The sequence below is a fragment of the Bombus flavifrons genome, chromosome 1, assembly GCF_040668555.2.
Source record: "Bombus flavifrons isolate JBK064 chromosome 1, iyBomFlav1_principal, whole genome shotgun sequence".
NCBI lineage: Eukaryota > Metazoa > Arthropoda > Insecta > Hymenoptera > Apidae > Bombus > Bombus flavifrons.
Window position 1 is genome coordinate 16,480,522 of NC_138442.1, and position 23,861 is coordinate 16,504,382.

Here is a 23,861-nt window from a genome sequence, read left to right on the forward strand (position 1 = left end):
AAAATAATTCAGATCATAATTTTATTAGGTTAATTTAATCGTTAATTTAATTTACAAACAATAACAAAACTGTAATCACGTAACTAAAATTACTAAAATTGTTTCACTGCAAAGGATAATAAAACGTACCTCTAACTTATAGCAATTCTAATTATAATTTAGAGTTTAGGTAATTGAAATATGAAAATAAAATTAATTGATACCTAAATCTCGATATAATAATTTACTCGGGGAAATGTTATTACGTAATAATTTTCCCTCAGGAGATACCGTACATATGATTTGTTTGTACAAGCGGACAGAATTTCTAATTAAAATTAACAGGTTTCGTGCCACCACCGATGACCCAGAATATCAAAAATGAAACATCTATTTTGCGCAAAATAAAACTTTTTAATTATTTATCTATTGAAAACATATATAAAACAAAGCTATATATAAGACAATTTGTATAATAATAATGAAATAATTCATGGAATGATCATTTTCTTAGTAATTTCAAAGAATCATTTCAAAAGAACCTCCAGCCACATAAGACGATATATTATCCTAATAATAATTTCTCAAATATTTTATTGAAATGATGCTCATCTTTGTCAATGCACATTATAAGCTTACCGAATATCAGATTATTTTTTAATGTTAGATATCTACATATTCTCAAGGATTGTCTATTAAAACTGAAAATAGTCTATCTATATTCTATCATTTTACGAAATGGAAACCGGAATATTTTACGGAATATTTAAAATGGAAATGACTCGAGGGTCTAAGATACATTAGCATATTTTGGGGGAAAAAACGGTTTTTAGAATACACTGTCTAATTTCTAACGTACTTCTCGAATTCAACATTGCATCGCCTTCTGGTGAACTAATACGATCAAAACAGGTACTGTAGAACCATACTTTATAATTAATTCAATTTTAATCGAAATGTGCTGTAGAACCCCTTATTCGGGGTTTCCATATATTTAATATCAAATAATTGCTATGAATTAATAGGAAACTGAAGGGCAACGATGTAATGCGTGGGAAGAGAACTCTCTGAGAAAAGATTATTAATTTGATACTAAACGCTTTCCAAATAACATAGTAGAAACACTGATTTCCATGTTCGCTCCCTTGCACAAGTAATAAGACTCGTATTGTTAATCTAATTTAACACAGCTGAGTGTCTGTATCAATACGGTGCGTATTCAATTTCAATACACCTCTGGTTCACAGGTCGGATAATGTCACCAAGTTTTGTTAAATATATGAGTTATTGAACATCGAGGAATGCAAATATTGACATTATCATTTCCCAATGAATGATATCAGGTTACGGAATTCATCCTGTGTCACCTCCTGAATGGAAATCGATAATATCGCCCTGTGCAGTTTAAAAAAAAGCCCGCTTCTGTTAGCCTGTTATGAAGTTAAAAAATTTAGCCTCCATAAAATAGCTTCTAACAGAGTAAAAGTTCGCTTATATTACCCATCCCTTCGTTTAACTTCATAAAGTCTAATAAAATGTAGATGATTGACATATTTATTGACAAAATTTGGATAATTCGTATATATTTAAGGTAATATAATATAAATCACGAAATAAACGTAATTTAGGAAAAATGTCGCCTAAATTAATTCTCATTAGTGCAGTTTCATTCTGATTATATTGTCATATATTTTCTGAGATATACGTGATTTATTAATTAGAAGTTTTAGTTAATAAGAATTGTTCAATATCTTCCTTGTTTAACAAATTAAAAATACTTCAAGTGAAAGGGGTTAAACCTCTACTCCTCTATCGTACTATAAATTAGAGATTATCAAAAAAATAAGCTCTACGTTTATGAAACTCATTGCACAATTCAATTCTTCTTCCTTAATTGTTTTCTAATTTCTAATAAACCAAAGTCTCACACACTATATCCCCAATCAACGATTATTTATTACCATATTTGCCCAATTAACGCAACATGCGTACCCTAAACTGTTAAAGAGCTAAAAAATATTTAAAATAGGTTAGCTTAAAACACTACCTCTCTCCGCATTATAAATTAGAAATCAGCAAAAATGACGTGCTCTATTTTTATGAAATTGTTAGAAAATTCAATCTTTTTTCCTCGATCATGCTTCCATTTCCATTAAACCAACGCCCTACATTCTACTCGCTCAATCAGTCGGAGGACTCCCCTCTACGCAGCCAAAAATTAAAATTTTTAAAATCGTTCTTCGTTCTTCAATTATTCTTCCATCTCCAACAAACCAAGCCCTACGTACAAATCCTGTTCGTGTAATCAGTCAATCCATCCTACATAGCTGCTCTTCCGTATCTCATCTATGTAACCTAAACTATTAGAACGTTCAAAAATCCTTAACACTTCCCCTGTACCATAAACTATCAATCGACAGCAAAACAAAACAAGCAAAATACGTGCTCTACCATTATGAAACTCATCGTACTATACAACCCTCGTTCCTCGATCATTCTGCCATTTTTAATAAACCAACTCTCTACATTCTGCTCTCTGTAGTCAGTCGATCAATTCTACGTATTCTTCTGTATCTCCTCTACTACGCAGCTTAAGCTAATAGAGTGTTAAAAAATCCTTAAAACGCTATCTTTCTCTACACCCTATGTTACCAATTAACAAAAAGAAACAAAGTACGTGTTCTATCATTACAAAACTGCTCACACGATACAATTTTCGTTCCTCTATTATTCTTTATGATTTCCAATCAACCAAACCCTAAATTCCAGTCGCCCTCCCTCCCCACCCTGTCAATCAATCAACTCTATGTACTCTTCCATATCTCCTCTACGGAGCCTAAACTAACAGAGCCCTAAAAAAATTCTAAACACTTCCCCGTGCCATAAATCATCATTTAATAACAAAAAAAAAAAAAAAAAAAATAGAAAAAGAGAAACAAAGTATGTACCATCATAAAACTCGTCACACAATACAATCCTCTTTCCTCGATCATTCTTCCATTTCCAACAAACCATCGCTCTACATTCTACATTCTACTCGTCCAATCGGTGAATAGGTACACTTTACGCCCTCTACGCACTTTCCGCTCTTGCCCCATAACCATCAGTAACGTCAGGTTTGATACGGCCTGTACGTTCCGCTGGTGGTTCTAGCCAGTTGCGGCATCCCGCGGGGGTGGCAGTTTCCGGCGATTAACTAAACTTTGGATCGATATATTTGCGCGCGTGAAAATCGCCAGGCTCGCCTTTGTCTCTCGATCGCGGATTTGTTGTAATACCTCCGGGAAACTCGTAAATTAACGGGGTCGGCCTCGACTTTCGAGCGGTGTCACGCGCGCGACAGCATAACGCCGGATAAACCGGCACGCTGCGAACGAAACGTTACCAACTGCAATGAGAGAAAAAAAGAAATAAAAAAGAGAGGCAACGAAGAGAATAGCCAGAGGGGGAAAAACCTATTCGGGGACGGATTTCGAACGCGTCTGAAGCGTATTTTATCGGCCTGGTCGTTCAGGGTCTACTCGCTTTGTTCCGCTGTACTTTTTGCTGGTCGATATTGTTTTTTAATAACGGCACGAATAGAGACATTTATTATTTTATTTCTTCGCCCCCGTCGTCGATTTTAAGGGGCAGATTTAAATCGAACAGCGTAATCGTCGGAGAAATTATTGCGACGACAGAGAATGTCGGCACGAGAATTTTTTCCTCTATGTATGCGTATACAGGGTGGTTGGTAACTGGTGGTACAAGCAGAAAGGGGGTGGTTGGTAACTGGTGGTACAAGCGGAAAGGGAGTGATTCTACGCGAAAAAAGAAGTCGAAAATATAGAATAAAAATTTTTCGTTTGAGGCTTTGTTTTCGAGAAAATCGACTTTGAATTTTCGCCCGGTACACGTGCATTTCATCACGTCTCGCTATAACGGATCTCACTGTAGATCGTTGGAAAATGGAAAAATTAAAAAAAAAAGAAAAAATTAAAAAAAATGTTTATTCTATATTTTCGACTTCTTTTTTCGCGTAGAATCACTCCCTTTCCGCTTGTACCACCAGTTACCAACCACCCTGTATACCTTAGTATTCTGACATTACGATCCATAATTAACACTATGTAAATTAAGTATGAATTAATAATTACTCGTCGAAACATCACTTACTACCATCTCATGAAATTACCACGTCACAAATCTAAATTGTCTGTTCAAAAATATAGCAATAATACTTTTATATTTTACTAGTTAGAATATGTACTAGTACATACGTTTAATATTGAAATATTAATTGTTGCGCTGACATCGTAAATCTTCTACCAGCGTAGAAGATCCATCTTAAACTGACCTAGGATTCAGACGATAAAGAATTTGAAAATAAAGTGCTTATTGAGTAACAAGATACTTAGTTCTAGATAAAGTTAGACAATCGCGAACTTCAGTTTTACAATTCCATACTTACAATATTTTTAAAAATCGATTTGTCATAGTAGGATTGTATCTGTCTAATTAAATTATAAATTTGTGATCTTCTAATGATTCTAAGATCGTTAAAAATTCTTCCAAGACAAAATAGAATTAGATATTTGATAATCATTTTTTCAAAGAGTGCAGTCATTTCTGGGTTAACCAAGATCGATATTGCAATAATCGGACTCCGGATGTTTATGCATTTATATGATATTTAAACGTACAAAAATGTATAGAATGCTCGTCATATGCAAAAATATACAAAATATCGAGATGAATAATCCTTTATAATAATAAGGTAAAACAAATCTCTATGTAAATTCTATTTCTGTAATTGTATTCATAAATATATGAATTTGCATAAATTACCAGTATAATTGGTAGTGAAATATTATGCTTAACACATATTATAGCTTAATTTGTTTGAAGTAAAATGTACACATTGTAGTTGTTGAATTTGTACAACGGTTTACCTTTATTTGGTGAATGACGTTCAATGCGGTTGACGTTGATTATTTGTCCTATTTGTACGATCAAATATTATTTTGCTTCCGAAAATTAACTATTGATATTCTGATTATAATTTTAATTGTAATTACAACGTTTTGTTTATATGTAGCATAAAATTTGCAAAAATAACCTAATTTAGTTATAGTTGAAAATAATTATAATAGTAAGAGATTTCTTAGCAGATTCGTTCTTTGACTTTTATCCCATTCTCAACTTTGATCGAGTGACATGAATAACTTCAAATTAATTACACGGAACGCTCAAGGTAACGGAAATTTATTAAGTAAATTTACAAAATCTCATTTATATTTAAATCACGAAGAACTTAGTTATTCGCCAGTGATTTGAAAGAATTAATTGAGTCACAGATTGTTTGACATTGATCAGTTTAATACAATTTGATCTTTAACACGATATTGCTTTCTCAAAACCAACTTTTGTAACAAAAATATTAAACTAAATTTAGTTACGCGTTACTTGAAACAATATCTTTCGTTTGCCACTCATTACAATTCATAACCAAGTAACCCAGGGAACCAAAGCACAGAATTATTAAAAATTAAATCAAGTTCGTTGGTTATCCTCTTCTACGAAAATTTTTGATAAAATATTTATAAAATAATATCTCCTCGCAAATTCATAAGAAAAGAATTACCTTGCAGCGTTCGAAAATTCAAAATTTAAGTCGGTGCAACAGGTATAAAGAATGGTATCACACGATTAAAGAAAAATAATTGATTTTTATTTCGAATGTATTAAGTTATCTTACATTCCGTCCCAAACTTTCCAGTTCGTAAACGAGATTTATTTACAGGGCTCGCTCTCTCTCTCTCTCTCTTTCGATTATTTTACAAATAAATATTCTTTTCCATTCTCATACTATCGTTTCTTGGACGCGCACAAACTACAATCGACTCTCGCGTCTCTTTATTTGTCATGTCTGATTCTACATTTCTTCAGACGAAATACTCGCGATGCGCCACGCAGTTCATTCTTTCTTTCTCATTTCATATGCTTGCTATCTCTCTCTCTCTCTCTCTCTCTCACTCTCTCTCTCTCTCTCTCTCTCTCTCTCTCTCAAAAACAACGACGACGCAAATAAAATGTACAGGCTTGAAGTTCGCGAACGATAATACACTTCGGTGCTGAAAATACGAATGACTTTAACGACGCACATGTACGATTTATCTCTTCCTTCGCTACTAGCTATCATCCTTTTCCTATAAATACAGAGGACACGCTCGTACATGCTTATTATACATTCTCACGCGCAAACACTAGTAAGGATACGTTCATTCGCAAAAACGAATCCGTATCAACGATCGTAAGCATAATTGGTGCACAGTTAACGCATACGATAAATAGCTTTTATACATTGCGGAATTAAGTTCTCCGCTTATTCGAGATTTTCATGTACATTTCTCTTACTTTAGGATCTGTCAGCGATCCTCCAACGTTCAATACTTGGTTATTATCTCCTTTAACTCGTTCGATTCTGAAGTTCCGTAACTAACGTTCCAACTGTTATTCGCGAATAGAATATTCGTTCCTTCCACTCTCATGCATCGTATATTCGAAGATTATAGAGAAGTAGCAAAAGAAAAAGATTATGTGAAGTATACTGTGTATCGAGACAGGAGGGAAAAATCGAGTGATCTTACAAGACGATTTTTAAAGAGCCAATTAATTTTCTAATTTAACGACTACAGGCGTAGTAGACGAGCAAAATAATGCCAGGCAGGCCAGTTATCAGCGACTTTCAGTAAAGAAGGAGTTCTTGTATTTAAATCAATTAACCTTTGCGGTTTGAGTAGCATTTCACATTCTATCTCGATTGATTTATATCGAGTAACCTATTTTTGAAAGTTCTTTGTGATTTCAATGTTATATTTTTATATCCTTGTAACCAATAGCTTACCTACGTTGACGTATTTTTGAATTAAATAAAAAGGTTCATTATTTACATTAAAAATTGTTTGAAATTAAATTATAATGTCAAAGAATATTGAGAACTGCAAAGAATTGAGTGAAATAAAATACGGAGTCCAGTTCAAGGGTTGATAACGTCATTCGAAAGTAAGTCTTGAAATGCCTTATTTTAGCTAACTTTGTATTTTAGGATCTTCATAAAATTATTTATCGCCAATGCGTTAATTTTAAACGAACATTTTAAATCAGCACCATTACTTATATCTTTTTACACTTTTTCCTATTATCCCACTCTTGTACGAACGTCTTACCAATATTCAATATCAGATACAACGTTGACCACGTCAGCCTTGTGTGCGTCAATATTAACCAATTTTTATATTTGAATTTTAATTGGTCTAATCATATTTGCTAACATAGGATATTTTATAAATTAACCGAATCTCTTTAGCCACGAGATTTCACAGCCACGCACCGCTCGATTTGTTCCTTTGTTTCAGAATCGCTGTAGGACAACGTTCGATCAATTTTCTTTACACGGATAAACTCACCGTCGGCAAGAAAAATTTATTCCACGATAGGTTACGACGATATTGAAAAAATTTCATGTATTTATAATAATACAAATAGCGACATTCTCTGTCATCTCTCTTTACAAACCATAATCATTCTTAGACATCTATCAGACAAATAATAATTAACAATAAATGTCTACGAACGATATATCGCGATATTAACGCATTCTCCTCGATATTTTCTCTGTATTCGCATAATCCAGTGCGCTATTATATACATGTACTGAACTAGCGACGATTAAATACGAATAAGTTGGCGAGACCATAAACTCTTCGCTCGAATCCACACTCAATTTTTCGTCCAGGGTCTATAATTCAAGTTTTGAAAATATACGCACGTATTTCCGGTTAATTGAACTTTTCAGAAATTTTACACACTCAATACCAGCCAGTCATTCAACAAATCCACCCTTATTATTCTGTATGTCGTTTCGAACCGTGCGTGTCCTTTGTTCCTTATCTCGAAAATGAATTCGATATTTCGAAAGAACGTGTGTCATATAATCCGTAATTTTTATATTTTTTTAAGATCGCAATAACTTTAGAATAATGTAAAATAATGATGCAATAAATATATTTGTAGAAATCGTTTTACTACATTTTATTTTACATTGAAACTTATTTATTATTTTTCAAAACTATGCAATCGTTTTCTCTCAAAACAACCGAGTTCATTTGCATACATATTATTCACGCGTAATTATAACGATAAATACTTAACGTATGGTCCATCGTCTTTTAATAATGAAACGTGCTGTATATGTATATACTTACGTGAAACTACCTTGTAAATGAGCATCTACTAATTTTTTTAAGGAGGTGCGTACACATCCTTGGTAGACTGATGTTCATTTTATCAAGATTTATACCTTGTAAACAAAACTGAGTTTTCTCGTGGCTACATACTAGATGATTTTCAAAAATAGACTTCCGGCTTAGTGTACACACACTGAAACGACTTTACACGGTAAACATTTTATTATACGATATATGGATGCATCTCTCGAGAACAAGTCCTCATATATTTTTTTTCCTTCGATCAAGAACGATATACAAAGTATACAAAAAGACTTAAAACCGTTCAAATATTGGCATAAGTTATGGATCCACTGCAATCACTCAGCTGCTTCTTAAATGAACGAACTTATCTTCAACAAACGAATGGAAATTTCAGTGGCGTTCTCATTAGGGAAACATACAGGTTCTGGGATAATATGTACGTAAAGAATTATGAACGTACATGTATGTTTGTATGCGTGATAAATGATATATTGGTTTTGATTAAACACATATAATAAATATGCTTGTATCTTCGAAGAAATTCTTTATTTAAATAAAAAGTAATAAATATTAGTAAATATGAAAGTTGAGACAAAAATAAACTCCGCAATGCCAATTGATAGAAATTAATAAATATATTCCATATCAAAAATATAATTCATGCTAAGCATCACGCGTGAATTAAAATAATACTCGTAGGACTCCAACCCCAAGTTTCCGAATCACAACATACACCATATGATAAATCAATTACAATCGATATATACAAGCGGGTTGCATTCAAACTAATCGATTACATATTATTCTTCGAACAAAAATACCTTTTCAACGTTATCAGATCAATTTACTTCAGTACAATTAACAACGATTTACTTATTATTAGTTACTCTTCCATTCTCACGCATGTTGGTCTCACCAACTTTTTCAACGCTACTAATTTCTCTAAGTTATAAAATTATCGAAGACATTCAACACCATTCTTCGCTTTTTCCCCTTTTTCTCTATTAATTCTAAATCATTAGAAAATCAACATATAATACCTCCTATGTACAAATCTATTAATATTAATAATATTAATAATAGTAGTAATAATAGTAATAATAACAATAATAATAATAATAATAATAATAGTGGGTCGAGCACGACTATCATGACTAAATAATAACGTAACTACGACCAGGACTCGTTTTATCGCGAGACGAGTATCGATCGTATCGTCCGCGATCTCAATGTTTCCTTTTTCTTCGTTTATGAAAGGGACCACGGTGACGATGGAAAGGAACGTTAAGTTTAAAAATCGACGAAGATAGTGGGAAATACATACGAGTGGCGTACAAAAGCTTTGAAGCTTCATCCTGGCCCCGGTTAATTAATCATCTTCGTCTACAATATGTACACGGTACAAAAATAATCAGAATAACTGCGACCGTTCTCGACTCGAGGAACATCCCACCTTCTTAACGCTTAAACACCCTTTCGTTATTACTACCTTGCCACTAAAGACAGTAGTCGACTAGAATTTATTTTCTTTTCGTTTGTGATAATTATCGTGCTCTATGTTTTCATTCTGCAAAAGTAGGAAACAATTTTTCTTCCTTTTGGATAATACCAAGAATCATAGTGATGTACTAATACAGTAACATTATTCCAGATTACTTTTCTATTTCTCTTTTTAAGATTTTAAGAGCTTTTATACATAAACCATTTAATATATTTTTAGTAGAAATAGAGGTTGGATACTGCTTTTTGGGAGCTGATTAATGCAAAGATAACTGCGATAATTATATCGAGTCAAAGGAGTGCTAATCGACACATGGACTACGTATGTGTGTGTATATATATATATTATCCGAGGCTCGAGAATTTTGAGCTATGCAGAAATCATGAATTTCACATGCTGTACCTGACACGTATGCGTGATAGCGTGGGGATCTAGGTTCTGTCACTTTTTACCCCTAACTTACAACAACCTTCTGTGAACGCGTAACACTTCTACTAGTCCCTCCAGTCGTGCTAATATTTTCGTGTCAATCAAACACACGGTTCCACACAAAGAAGAAAGAGAGAAAGAAAAAGAAGAAATAGAAAAATAAATTCTATATTTCCACTTATGTTATGTTTCCACTCCAGAAGTACGATAATTATAACGAAATATTATTTGAATATTTTACTAGTAAATCCTAATTCTCCAATTCAGTGGCACGGTAGAATAAAAAGCAATAAATAGACGATGAGAATAAATTAATCGAAGAAGGGTTTCTCGCGAAAAATCAATTCGAATAGGAAAAGTGCAAGGATCGTTCTTCCCGTTCGAGAAACCACGAATCGCATTATTTAAACTAGTCGTTAAAGCTTCGGATACAATTCCGTGGAAAGCTGTTTGCGCGCATTCTCAACTCGTCCAAGTTTGATACGCGAGAACAGCGAACGAAGCTCTTGGATTACTTTGTATTTCCACGCGGTTAATTGCTGACCACAGAATGTTTCGCGAAATGCATGCTTTTTCTTGTCGTTTCTTACGTATCGTTTCTTCCCTTTAGTTTCACATGTTCGCGTACGATCGATTATTGTTACCTCGTAATTGATTCGTAATTGATCGCTCGAAGTGTATGTTAATCCGTTAATTGAAGAATTATTTTTGCCCATAAATCACTTGCTACTTTTACATAAATTAACACTATTAAACGTTAATTATATAAAAATGTTATTTATGTCAATTTTATATGTAGTATATTTATTAAAATAAGTCAACAATCTTTAAACATAAATAATAGTAATTATCAAATATAGATTTTATTTTTTAATTAAAACGTTCTTTTTTTCCATCTTAAGGACATTAGGCGTGTGACTTACGGACAGAAATAAAAGAAAATTATAATTTACCACACATTTTAGGTGATAATATATAATTTTGTGAAAAATGTAAAAATGATACAACGTTGTTATAATTACAAAAGTAATGGCTATGCAAGTATGATGCAATGACAACTTAACTAATTGCTCTTAATTAACAGGTTAATGATAGGCGAATGTCTTTTCCATAAAAATAACGAAGTTATTATATAATAATTAACATTGCATTGTAGTGTATTAAAAAATCATGATTCAACGAATATAGTATTACCGCTAAAGTCCATATCGTGAATATATCATCTCTCTTCGATTAACACGAGAATTCGGTGGGAAATACTTAATGCCGATATTAAGCAATTCGTTATTGGATTTCAAGTCGTGAAAATATTTGTACGTAATGATAAAAATTATAATCACTAATTATAATTTTATCTTGTTCCTCGACAATGTCTTTTTTCTTTTCCGAATATATCTATTATTTGTTTCGTTCATATCAAATATGCTTGTTTCAAAATTTGAGCTTGGTGGCACGTATATTCTTTTTTTTAGAAATTGTAACATGTAACAATTTTTTAAGAAACGCTTTGGAATTGTAGGAACGAATACTAAAACATTTCTAATTTATTAGATTTCTAAAAGCAACTCCGCATGTACCGACTTAATAATAAAACATGTTCTAAAATGATTTATACAAATCTGACAAATGCCTGACTAGCAGTTATACATGAAAAATTTAAGCCAATAAATAAATGAAGGCACCCGATACGTTTTAATTATCGAGTAATTACTCGATAATTCTGTCGATAAACGTAATCGTTATGTTGCAAAAAATGGGAAAGCGTCCTTTCCATTCGTAGAAAAACCGAGTACTGCGAAACGAAACCACACAAATGTAATAAATAATTTTAAATAATTTCTTCATCCGCTATATATAAATAATTTCGTATACGACAATCTTTTCCAATTAAAAGAAAGACCCAATCGTAAATAGTTCCTTTTCTCAATTACTATCACCAGTAACTAGCTTCCTTAAAAAACGGATCTATTACATTTAAATTATCGTGTTCAATATCGTGACTAGAATAATAGTAATTTATAGACAGACTGCAAATGTTTATACAAATTTATATTTTCCTCGACACGACCAAAGAAGTAAAAGTTACAGATTAATTTAGCTCTCTAATCGTATCTAATTATAAATTACTATATTTATAAAATAACACTTACAAAGTATATAATACTTTATAATAGTATTTTACTTTGAATTTTCTTCATTTTTACGTATTTTAATTTCCCAATAAATGCATAAACATCTACAGTCTAGTCTTAAAAAGTATAAAATTTATATACTTCACACCTATACTATATTTTCGTTCTTTTAGTCTGAACAAATCCTTTCCAAAATTCTACTATCGTAGAACAAAAGTAGAAGAAGATTACGACATATAGATACACTTGAAGCACTAACGAACTTCTGTTCGTTAAATGTTCCATGGATCGATCTAGCATCGATTATGCTAGAGGGAAGGGCTTGAACAGGTTAATGAGGAATAACAGGGTGACCGCAAAAATGAGTCCCGATGAAACCACAGGGATTCGATGTTATGGCGCCGTTCGTATGATGAGCAGCCACGCATTGCCTGCGTCAATTAACCACCGCGGTAATTACGCTGCTATGTCCACGAATGTGGATACTAAATTACAACTCTGACTCGATGAAAGGCCAGCTGCCATGTTCTTGTCTCTCTTTGCGTTTCTACCTATTCAAGCTCGCAGGCTTTGATTTTTCCTTTCACGAAAATTTTGAGCAAATACGATTAAATAAATACGGACGTAAATCGAGGGACTAAATTATATTTTATAGTTTCTGTTTTTAAACTAATAGCTACCGGGTGGAAATCTTATTTGATTGTTTTATACATTTCGAACGTTTAATATAATAACACCGGTTTTTAGTAGAAATGTTCTCTCTTGAGTATTTTATTCGATCTTTTTATATAGTTTTCTAATTTTTAATATGTAAGGGTCGAAAATTGTCAAATTAAAATAGAAATCTGAAGCGATGAATAATTATTAGAAAATCGTGTACTAAAATGCCAATTTCCATATAACTTCGTATATTTGAATGAACAATGTAAAATAATTTAAAATCGGATACGCTTCTAAATTATGATATCTTTCGATATTATGCCACTTCACATCCGACTAATAATACGAAATATTCTTCGATCACTCGTATCACCCGTATGTTCAATTAATATTCACCATTTCACGTTCGTGCGGATGTTTATATTTGAAGTATCTCTTCGAAACTGGTAGCATTATTTGCACATGTGTACAAGGAGATTATTTACACGAAACATTTCCCCTTACTACAGTCTCCACCTCTATCTTTCTATTGACACAAACAACAAATATTGGATTCCATCTTTCTTTGCCGCGTAGCCTGGTTACAACTTTGTAACAGGTGCCGAACTGCGCGTCATTAAAAGTTAACTTTGACCTCGCAAATTCTGCAAGAATTAATGGTCTGTTAGAAAACGAAACTTAAGAACGAATATAATGTAACTTTCTAAATTATAAAAATTATGGGCTACTGATACTGTGACACGAAAAACATTTATTAGAGTTTTTTCGTAGAAGTTTCTTGGCTATTTCTACTCGAGTCGAATATCACCGTGGAACGGCAACGCCGTCGTTCAAGCAAAAGCGAAACTTTCACGAACTGTATAAAGGGACGATACAATTCCAGTGTGTCTCTTGATCTCAAATGAAACTAGCTTCAATGTTAAACGTCAGGATACTGTTCCCAAAAGGGTAGGATTTGCATGCGGAAGCCTTAATTAAATTGTAAGAGCTTCAACTTTTCGATTCGAAATTAAGTAACATAATCTCTTTTCAAATTTAGGGCAGACACATCCGCTAATAATCGCATCAATAAACATGAATATTGTAAATACTCTTGAAATAATGCTAATTTGAGTAACCGGGGGAGAAAAATAAAGCAATTATCGTTAAGGATAAGAGCAAGATAAATTATTACTAATAGAGTTCTTTCGCTACTGCTCATTCTCAAAAAGCAATCAATAATAAGTCGAATAATCCTGGACGAAGGAACAAACAAGTCGTTTATACTGATATAGCAAAGAAGGAAAACAACGTTTCGGCCGTGAACTTTCTGAAGAATTATGAAAAATTAAGTTTCATTGCAAAAAATTAAATTACTATATGTTCAACATTAAAGTGACGCATCTTTTTTGAAAAATCTGCTTGTTAACCTATGAAAGAAGCGTTCTAAACATTTTGAGATTAACCCTTTCGCTATAAATGCCAATACCTATTTACATATTAAATTATCTAATTAGCCACGAAATAATTTTTTTTTGAAAATTTCATTTACCTTAAAATCCTAGTAGTTTATCTTTTGCGAATAAAATACACTAAATTTCATTCTTTAAATATCATTGACGCATACGGAAGTTCTTTCGTATTCTCGTCGCAATTGTTTATAATGAATCTTATATCGTTCATCCACGATGTTCATGTTCATAATTTTTAATTATTCAAAGGACTAGATGATTATATTTTGTATCGTACAACTCGAACATTTTCTATCATTTTCGATAAAAATATGAAGATCCTGCGGCGAACAACCGTACGAGAATCGTGCTCGTAACATAAGGGAGGTCACTTCATAAAGAGCGACAATGATCCACCATAATAGCGAAAGCTTTAAGCAAATTAGATTGTGAGATATACATAAGACGTTTAACAGATATCATACGGTTCATACTAACAGGATAAGTCGCACATAGGATTCCTGTACCAGGTTCTATCGTTACTCAATTCGTCTGACTGACTTTGGATTTGAGTTCACGTTGAGTCGTTGGATCAACAATGTTGGCTTCAAAGGCAACGATCTATTTGTCACGCGTTGCAAGATACGTCACAAGGCTTACCGTGATGGAAGCATGCATAAATTACACGCATCAGCTATGTCTCTGCGAGATGCAAGAGACGGTACCTGGAATCCGGTTTCTATCGAATTCAATTCGTGTAACCAGTGTCACGGAAATGTGAACGTTGAGAGCACATAGTTGCCAACAATGATAGTAAGTTGATTCTATTTTTCATTTTTTCCGCATATATTCAAAAATTGTACACGACAACTAGAAAAATATCAGGGACAGTTTATAAAATTATCATATGTGAATTTACTTTCTAATATTGAAATAGAAGAAATATCGAACACCATAATTATACGTATAGGGTTGGTGTTGTTCCGCGAACTGTCCTAACTGGTCTCTTTTGTAAGTCAAAATAAATCCACTAATATAGCTGAATAATTAAAACAACTTCCAGAGAATGGAAAACTTCTACCTTTTGTTAATCCAGTATAATCCAGTATTCTTGGATCATGAAAGGTTACAAAAATTCTTTTTCTTTTTAAGTTACTTTCATTTAAATTGCTTATGCGATAAGTTCAATTAGTCTGGCATATAAAACCATTAATAATCATTATAACCGTCAGAGACATATAAATTTCGACTATGGAAAGGATTTGTCAAACAATTTTACTACTTGTTTACTTCGAATGCAAATATCAGTTTGCATAATTAATTATCTACGCCACGATATATGTCCTATACCTTTCATTCTATGTTCTGAATCTGACAAAAAGTTAATCATCAAAAATTTTCAAAAATTAATTCGAATTAATTCTCAATGTATAGAAAAAACGATTGCAAAATAAAAGTTTCAGAAAGGATCAATTTCCCCATTTTATACTACGGAACCTTTCCATGAACAGGTTGCTCTAAACGATTATCGAAATAATACACGATCGATATTTCGTTCGAAATAAGCAAGAAATCGTCTGGTATAATACACGTACACGGTTATCTATCGTGGACGTTTCCCAAACTGTAACCACGTTCCCGGCTTAGGACCCGTTTAAGATAGAAACGACACGTAGCAAAAGAGCGGAATTCTCGTTCGTCCGTGATTTTTCCGTGGACGTGGTCACGTGTCGCGTGCGACGATGAAAGTGATTTTTCTCCAGTCCGCGTTTCGCTTGCTATTTAGAGCGCGTTTCGAGTCGAACCAGGAAAATGGTACGTGCACGAAAATCAGACCTGGTCGAAGCAGCTGACACCCGATCCATTTCTTCTCCTCTTTTCCATTACACCACGTTCGTGTCCGGCCTTTCCCAATCATTCAGAACATTCTGCGTACATACTATATATTCGCTGCTTCCTCATCGTTGACGAGGAAATTTGTAGAAGAGTAATAATTTTCCTCCTCGAATCGGCGAAATCTCATTTCTCTTTTTGCCGCTTCCATTAATTTCCACGGATCGCTGCAGCGTATAATTTTGAACGATTCCATCGCTTTTTCTCTTCTTCCGCGTTTTAGATTTAAAACGTTGTATGATTGATACAGAACAGAGCTACGTGTCTTCTCTACGTTCAAGTTTCAGACAGTAGAAGACACGTTATTCGAAATTAAGTTAAACAATTCTCTCGGGAAACGTATTCTCTGTGTTTTACGATCATACGACTCGTTCTCGAGAGAGGACCGTTTTAAACGGATCTTTAATGTGGAAAGACAATGTCATACAGTTGTCCGATACACCTGCGCCGCCTCTTTCAACCATCTATTTTTCATCGAAGCCATATAATATCGCTCGATACAGCGAAATCGATCTCATCACTTATTGCTCTTCTACTTCTCGCCTATCTTGTCAACCGTTTCTCTCTCTTTCTCGCCAAGAAGGAATATGGCATGTGACAAAGTGGCTTTAAAGCAACTGACCCACAATCCGCTCTGTAAGAAGTGTTTCAGCTTCTTCTTTTTCCTCTCTTCTTTTTCTTCTTCTTCTTCTTCTTAAGCTTGATCGTAGTGGCAGATATAAAAGAGTTGCGAGAAGTAACAACAATTTATTGTACGATATGTGGAAATTAATCACGTTTTTTGTTTCTCGATTGGCTTCGTTTTCTACTTAGGATTCGTTTATTTTGCTGGATTTTCCTGGATTCAATGTGGGCAGTGATCGTAGCATTACGTAAATTCTTCTACAATTGAAAATTTTTAAAGCATCAGCGGATAGAATTTGATGTACTTGAGAATCAGTTACAGGCTCGGTAATATTGTTCTTAACATTTCTGAACAGAGATTCAGTGTATAGGCCCGTGTTATATTCAAACGCGTAACGTATATTGTTATAAATCACAATGTTGATTTTCCATTGCTCTTCTCTTTCTTCTTTATTGACACGACAGCAAATTATACTTGTAAGTACTCACAATTGTGATTGTCTATGTTTAATCAATGTTTAATACAAAAGAAGCATCTTTTCATTTCAGATCTCCCCTTTAGAATATTGTCGTAACAATATCTTTTAATAAAAATCAGTGCTACCAAGTGATCAAGGCAGTGATTTTTCACAATATTCCATCACTAATACACAACTTGTTAGCACATAAACATCGAATTATAAATTCTTCAATAATTAATTCCTCCTTCAACGAAGAAGTCATACCGCTTATCGTTGCACGTTCTTTTCTTCAGCAACAGAATTAACACAGTGTTCTCTAGAACGAAATATGGTCAGCGGTAAAAAAATACGGTCAGTAGGTAGGCAAAAGCTCGTCAAGTCGATTCGAACACTCTAAGATCCCCCGGTGAGACTTGTGCTGAGCCACCACGCTGGAAGTAATTCCCTTTCAGCACGAGAATCGACCCCTCGAACAGTTGGCTCGCTATCTACCCCTGTTTACAGCGATAGCCGAAGCACGTAGCGGAAGAACAGCGTCCTCTTCCAGCCACTGAAAAGCTTCGTCGCTCCTTTCTTCCTCTTCCTTTCCACTTCACTTACGACCCACGATACACTCCTCGATCGGATGCATAGAGAATAACGATAGTTCGTATCGACACAACAGTCCTTCAGGATATTTTCTGTACCAACTATAAAATCAGAGGCGTCCGAGAGGAACATTGATGATAACTATCTTCCAGTAAAGCAAAATAATGTCAATTTATTATGATGAAGATTTTCTTCGTCTTGAAGTTAAACAGATTTTACAAACGACACTAACGGGTCGAATGATTTTATAAAAACAAAGGCAATAATACGATCTTGTCAATTGTTCATTGACTGTCCGATATCTTTACTGTCTTTTGCTGATCGATCTTGAAGCATCAAAAGAATATGCAAAGAACAAACGTTTAAACGGATCTTAGGAATCGTCTGATGAAAGATAAGAATCAATAACCTCAAAGCGGGAATAATCGAAAGGAGGTGAGGATCTGCCGAAGTACAACTACTTCTTCAGAGGTTTCATATTAATAGCAGCTGGTACTTCTAGTGATATTTCTAGGACGCGAGGTTCTCCTTGGAAATCTATCCGGAATATCTCCATAGAAATAGTTCCGCACGCAATTGCAGACTATCAGTTCCTTGTCACTTTCCGCCTTTCGATTACGCCACCCGCGGCGTGTCGACTGCATAAGCAATCGAGCAACTAGAGAACGTTCTGCATCTGAAACAGCACAGTTCCGCCAGCATTTCGCCGAGGTCGCACCGATGAAAAATGTCGCATCGTCTGCAGCCGAGATACCAGCCAGTGTGATCGCCGCTGTCACGTTCAGCCATTCGAAGCTGCTTCTAACTATTCGAAATCGCGTTTCGAGAACCAAAACGAGTCACATTTTCATCAGCTCACGATTCGTCGCCTCTTTTCTTCCTTTCCTCCTTCAATCTCTTTTCACAAGCTCCTGCGCTATTTTTCGTCTTTCTATGCGCTGAACGAAGACACGCTTTCCTCCCTCTTCTCTCCTCCATCTTCCTTTTCACTTTTCTTCATTTTCGTCATCCCTTTCAATGACCAACAATTCACCTCGTTTCTCGAACGTTTGCTTAGCACTGTACACGAGACGCTCGTTGCAACAAGGGCTCCTCGCGAGACAAGACGAAGCGCCCGTTGTAGCGATACCAGCTTCGTTTGTCGATTTTCTCCGACGCCTCTGTGTCCCATGGCTCCCGACCCGAACGCAGGGACAAGGATGCTATTTCTCGAATACTTGTTCCTCGTTTCGCTGCAACGACGCTCCTAGTAAATCCAACAGCGAGAGTAGGTATTGTATTATTATCTGCTATTAGCGACGAAAGTACCGTAGGTTTTAATCTCGCAGATGTTTGAACCTATAGAAACCTGTGATTTCACTCTTTCGAGTCTATTCATTCGTCCATTTCTTGATATAAAGTTGAACGTTTGTTGGTAAAATTTCCAGCGTAACTTGCTCTCGTATCTGTATCGATTAACGATTCATTGAAATGTAGGTAAACGAATGCGAGGTTCTTAGAATCATATTTTGCAGTGTTCGCTCTGAAACGTCGCAGCTATTCACATAGAAAATGAACGATAGGAAAAATCAATGAATTGGATACACTTTTCGAATTATCATATTTCAAACAAACGTTAGATTCGAATGATTATACCGGTTTTCCGATGGACTGAAGAACCACACTTTTTTTGCTCGAACATTTCCGCTTGATTTCCCACAGCTTCATCAAGCTGCTCGTGAAATTGGAGTTCTTCTGAGGTATCCGATCCTCGGTGCGAACCTTCTACCCGTTCTTACCCGAAGCAATCACATCTAGTATTCGTTAGAAAGATCTAGGATATACTGGTTTCTTTCAAGTGGCGTGCGTTTCGAAAACAGATATGGCAAATGTTGACTAGTCGGAGTTACGTTTATCGCCAACAGATGCGTTCCACGTTTGATTCCCCTTTTCTTCATACAGTTCGTCGCTATACGTCGCTATGAGAAAATGGTTTCATTTTTAGCTCTAAAGGCTTTTCCGCGCCAAGCAGGCGAGTATCAGCGCTTTTACGTGTCGTCCATCTACGATTAAACACTCGATGACCACATTTTCAAGGAATCGAGTCTTTCGTATGTCACGGTTGTAATTTTCATATCCTCCTTCCCACTGCTGTTCCATAGCAAAGCTGGAAATAGAATTCAACGTGTCATATCGACATCTTCTAATGGTCTCTCGTAAATTTCTTTCATTTTCATCTGTATTCTCCTATTAAATCTCGTCAGCTTCACGCTTTCTGTTCTCTCCTTTAGTATGACACGCGAGGCAATACTCGAACAGAACAGCTATTTGACGAATAACAACTTAAAACGTAATCAAGATATGGCGCGTCTATATTCAGCATCCGATCTTAAACCGATCCAGCTCATATATTCGATTCTCGAGCATCGAAGCACTACGAATAGTAGAGCAGTGGTGACAGCACGATGGAACACGTCCACCTTGGCGCACGTGCCTTCTGATTGCATGATTAAGCCCGTCGCAGTGTCCGAAAGCACGTTCTCTTCTTTGTTTTCCACGAGCGTTTCCCGTCAAAGAGAAACGGTTGCCGCACGAGCGCGGCCAGGAAGTTCGCGTGCGGAGAACGTGGCGAGAGAACTTTCTTCCTGCCTCTCTTTGATCGTGTCCAGCCGGTTTATTCCCTTTCCTTAACTTTTTCTCGTCCTGCGTCTCCTTCCTTTTTCCTTTCCCCACATCCTTGCCCTTTGTCTTTGTTACCTTTTTCCTTTTTCTCCTTCGCGCTGCCTCTCTTAATACTCTCGACCCACTCGTTGCTCGCGTGCGCGTGCCTCCTTTTTTCCTCTTCTTGGTTGCTCGTCGGAAAATAAAAAAATATTCTGGCGAATCTGAAGCGGAGAACGAACGGGGGCCCCGGTTTCAGCACGACGCTCGTGATGCACGGAAATCGTCCCCTTTTTCTGGCTACGAGTGCCGCCTAATCGCTTACGTGAAGTACCTTGCTAGCACCGCCAAAACGACCACCACTAGTGTCTGCACTTTGTACACGCTAGTAGCGCCGCTACCGATCCAGCACTCCTTCTCCGTATACGGCGCACAATGTTCCTGAAATCATCCGAAAATCGCGTACAGGTTAATAGCGTTATGGAAAAATCGCTAGTGGACCGGAAACGTCAACCGGTTGACACGTGATGATGGTCATCGATGACCCACGTTACTAGATAAATTGCAGCATGGACTAAAAAAAACTGTTAAACTTGACGCAATACGATAGCTTAGATAATATGTGAATGTATATCTTAGAAAGCGATATAAACGTGAAATATTTGTACTTGCACGAGGATTGACTCAGCCTACACCGTTTAAGGGTTGATTTAATATGCCTGTATTGGATCATGCAATTTTTTAACATCGTTGACGAAGTAAACATTGACGGTAAGAGGCACTGACATAAGAGAACTGTGGCAAACTAAAAATTGATATTGATAGATAAATAAGAAATTAATTGCAAGTATGCGTGCACGAAAATAAATTATTTTATTTCACCATCTTCGATAAGAAAAAGCCACCCGATTTGTTTTATCACACGACCTAATGGAAAATTTACTCATCGATTTTCATACTCTTACGTGTATAGACGTATCGCGAAAGAACTCATCTATTCTGCCGTTTTTAATTCTTTTCAAGTATCAAACAAAAGGTTGAAAATATTAATTTAATAGCCAAAAAATGTACTCATTGATCTTCTTGGTGCATTCTAGATACAATTATATTGTACACAACATGCAAAAAAAAAAATTTTAAAAAGGCGATGAAAATCTTAAAGAATAATGAAATTAAAAAATTCATATCTTCGATGAAAGTAAAATTTTCATCGGGATGTAACATCGTCTCCCAACGATATACAGGTCCGTGTAAGTATTTTACACCGTATGTTAAGCCAGTAGATACATATTTTAAGTAACTTCGCGAGAGCTGCAGCATTACACGACCGGACGTACCTCGTTGTGGCGACAACAGTTTCTCCCGAGGCAAAAGTGGCAAATATTTACCTTAAGAAGTGAGATCGACATTCTGTCGAGGAACCCCTTTGCAAATTGAGCTGTGTCATAGCCACATTGCCGACGAATCGTATGATGCGAGCATTCCAAAAATTCCCTGAAGCCACTGCAACAGACGTATCCCATTTTTAGTCCTGTTGATTATCCAGAACTTCGTAGTTCAACTTCTCACTCGATGCTTTTACGCTTTTACGTTAACGCCTGCAAAGCTGAAACGTTTACTGGCAAGAAGGATCTCTCGAAACCTTCCACGCTAAAACACGAATACATCTATACATAAATTTTTACTTTGCAGATAATTGTCGCGAATTTGCTCGAAGGTAAGTTTCATCAATAGCAATTCTCTTTAACATCATCGTTTGATTTAGTTGTAAGTCTTGTAGTTGATTTACGATGTCCACGTGTACGCGCTTGAACGTTCCAGTTTTAATCGATAATTCCGAATTAGATCGCAAGACTTCGCTGGAAATCTTCAAAAATGAAGCAATTTATTCGTTCCTACAATGTTAACTTTACATTGTTACGAACACTGACACGAAATTCAATATCAATTCTTTACCTTAAGACAAATGAACGTTTCGTCTAATCAACAGTTAACTTTATCTTATGAGAATACCAGTTTGAAAGTAACAAGGCAAAAGAGTTGTGATATCTAAGGTCAAATCAAACGGCGAACTGGTGAAATTTATAACGAAGAATTAATTAATAATCGAGCTTAATGAATGGAAAAAGAATCGTAACGAAAACAATTATTCTTCTTTATTCTGTATAATGTTAATTGAAAATTATTACACTATCCGTTCCATTCTCTAAACTTCATATCAATAGATTTTCATTTGTTCTAATCGGTACAAAATATAGTACAATAATAAAAAAATTATCACAATAGAGAACGTCAAAGTAGTAGTCGAATATTTTGCGTTAAAATCTGAATAAATTTTCAATCTAGAAAATAGCACATACGTTATTCATTGGAAACTAAGGCGATCAGTTTATATTTAAAGATTTGTTAACGTTTTGAAATTATCTACGTATGTAAAACACAGCACCGTAATGTTACGAATTCACGGTTTAAAAATAGTTTAGGGAAGATAACATACTATGTATTCAATTTGTAATACAGGAGTTTCAAATCGTCAACAACCTATCAAGACATTAACAGCTGGGATAATTTTATGAAGCACGCATTTGGCAAATTACATCCTCGCTTCTAAGCGGCAAGCTCTAAAGATAAGATACATGCAAGCGTTCCGGATATTAAAACTCGAAAGGCGAAGCGTGAATCGAGAGATCTCTCGACGTCGGAGTTTCTTTGCCACCCGTCTCTTTCCTGTCAACGCAGCCAATCTTGTTTTTCTTTCAATTTCCCGGCGCAACGACTGAAAACGCGCAACGAAATGCAAATTATATTACATCCTGCGACGAATGCGCCTCGATTGAAACGTATCGTGGTTACGATTCTTGACGATAAAACAAATTGCACGCGTCTGGTTCTATTTCCAAAGCCAAATCCACTTCTGTCATTTGAAAATTTCGTTCTACAAAATTGATTTGAAAAATGTTTCTATAATTAGTAACAAAATTAGATACTAACTAGTAAATATTGTATTATATTGACTTATAGTACAGTCTATATTAGCTTGTAAAGCGGACTCAAGAGAAGTAGTCTTCTACTTTAGGTTTTTAAATTATAAATTATAACCATACGTTTTTTATTTTCCATTCGATTGCGTTTTTCTATCGTTGAACGATTTCTTACGTGCGAGGCAATGCGAAAGAATGCTCGTTAATCCGCGTGATTTCTTGTTTCAAATTTTATATTAAAATTTTCTCGATACTCTACAAATTTGTGTCTAGTGAAACGCGAACGAAATT

The 23,861-nt window shown here is 35.1% G+C and overlaps 1 protein-coding gene and 1 long non-coding RNA gene across 3 annotated transcripts in view; both read right to left on the minus strand.

Annotated features, from left to right (window-relative positions):
* Positions 1-23,861, minus strand: part of LOC138179323 (uncharacterized) — a 153,476-nt gene that overhangs the window by 62,219 nt on the left and 67,396 nt on the right. Inside the window, exons 5-6 of one of the 2 annotated variants that reach the window (XM_069111989.1) lie at positions 21,978-22,092; positions 19,468-21,030 (exon numbers count right to left, since the gene is read on the minus strand). In XM_069111989.1, coding sequence (XP_068968090.1) covers positions 20,911-21,030; positions 21,978-22,092 — 235 coding nt within the window. In that variant the 3' untranslated portion in view covers positions 19,468-20,910. Of the gene's footprint in view, positions 1-19,467; positions 21,031-21,977; positions 22,093-23,861 lie in introns of those variants that run through there. The other variant, XM_069111997.1, reaches the window with a different exon arrangement.
* LOC138179335 (uncharacterized) lies at positions 5,668-11,467 on the minus strand. Its single transcript, XR_011173019.1, has 2 exons — positions 6,036-11,467; positions 5,668-6,001 (listed from the first exon to the last, which is right to left on the minus strand). It is a non-coding gene; the product is annotated as an uncharacterized LOC138179335 (long non-coding RNA).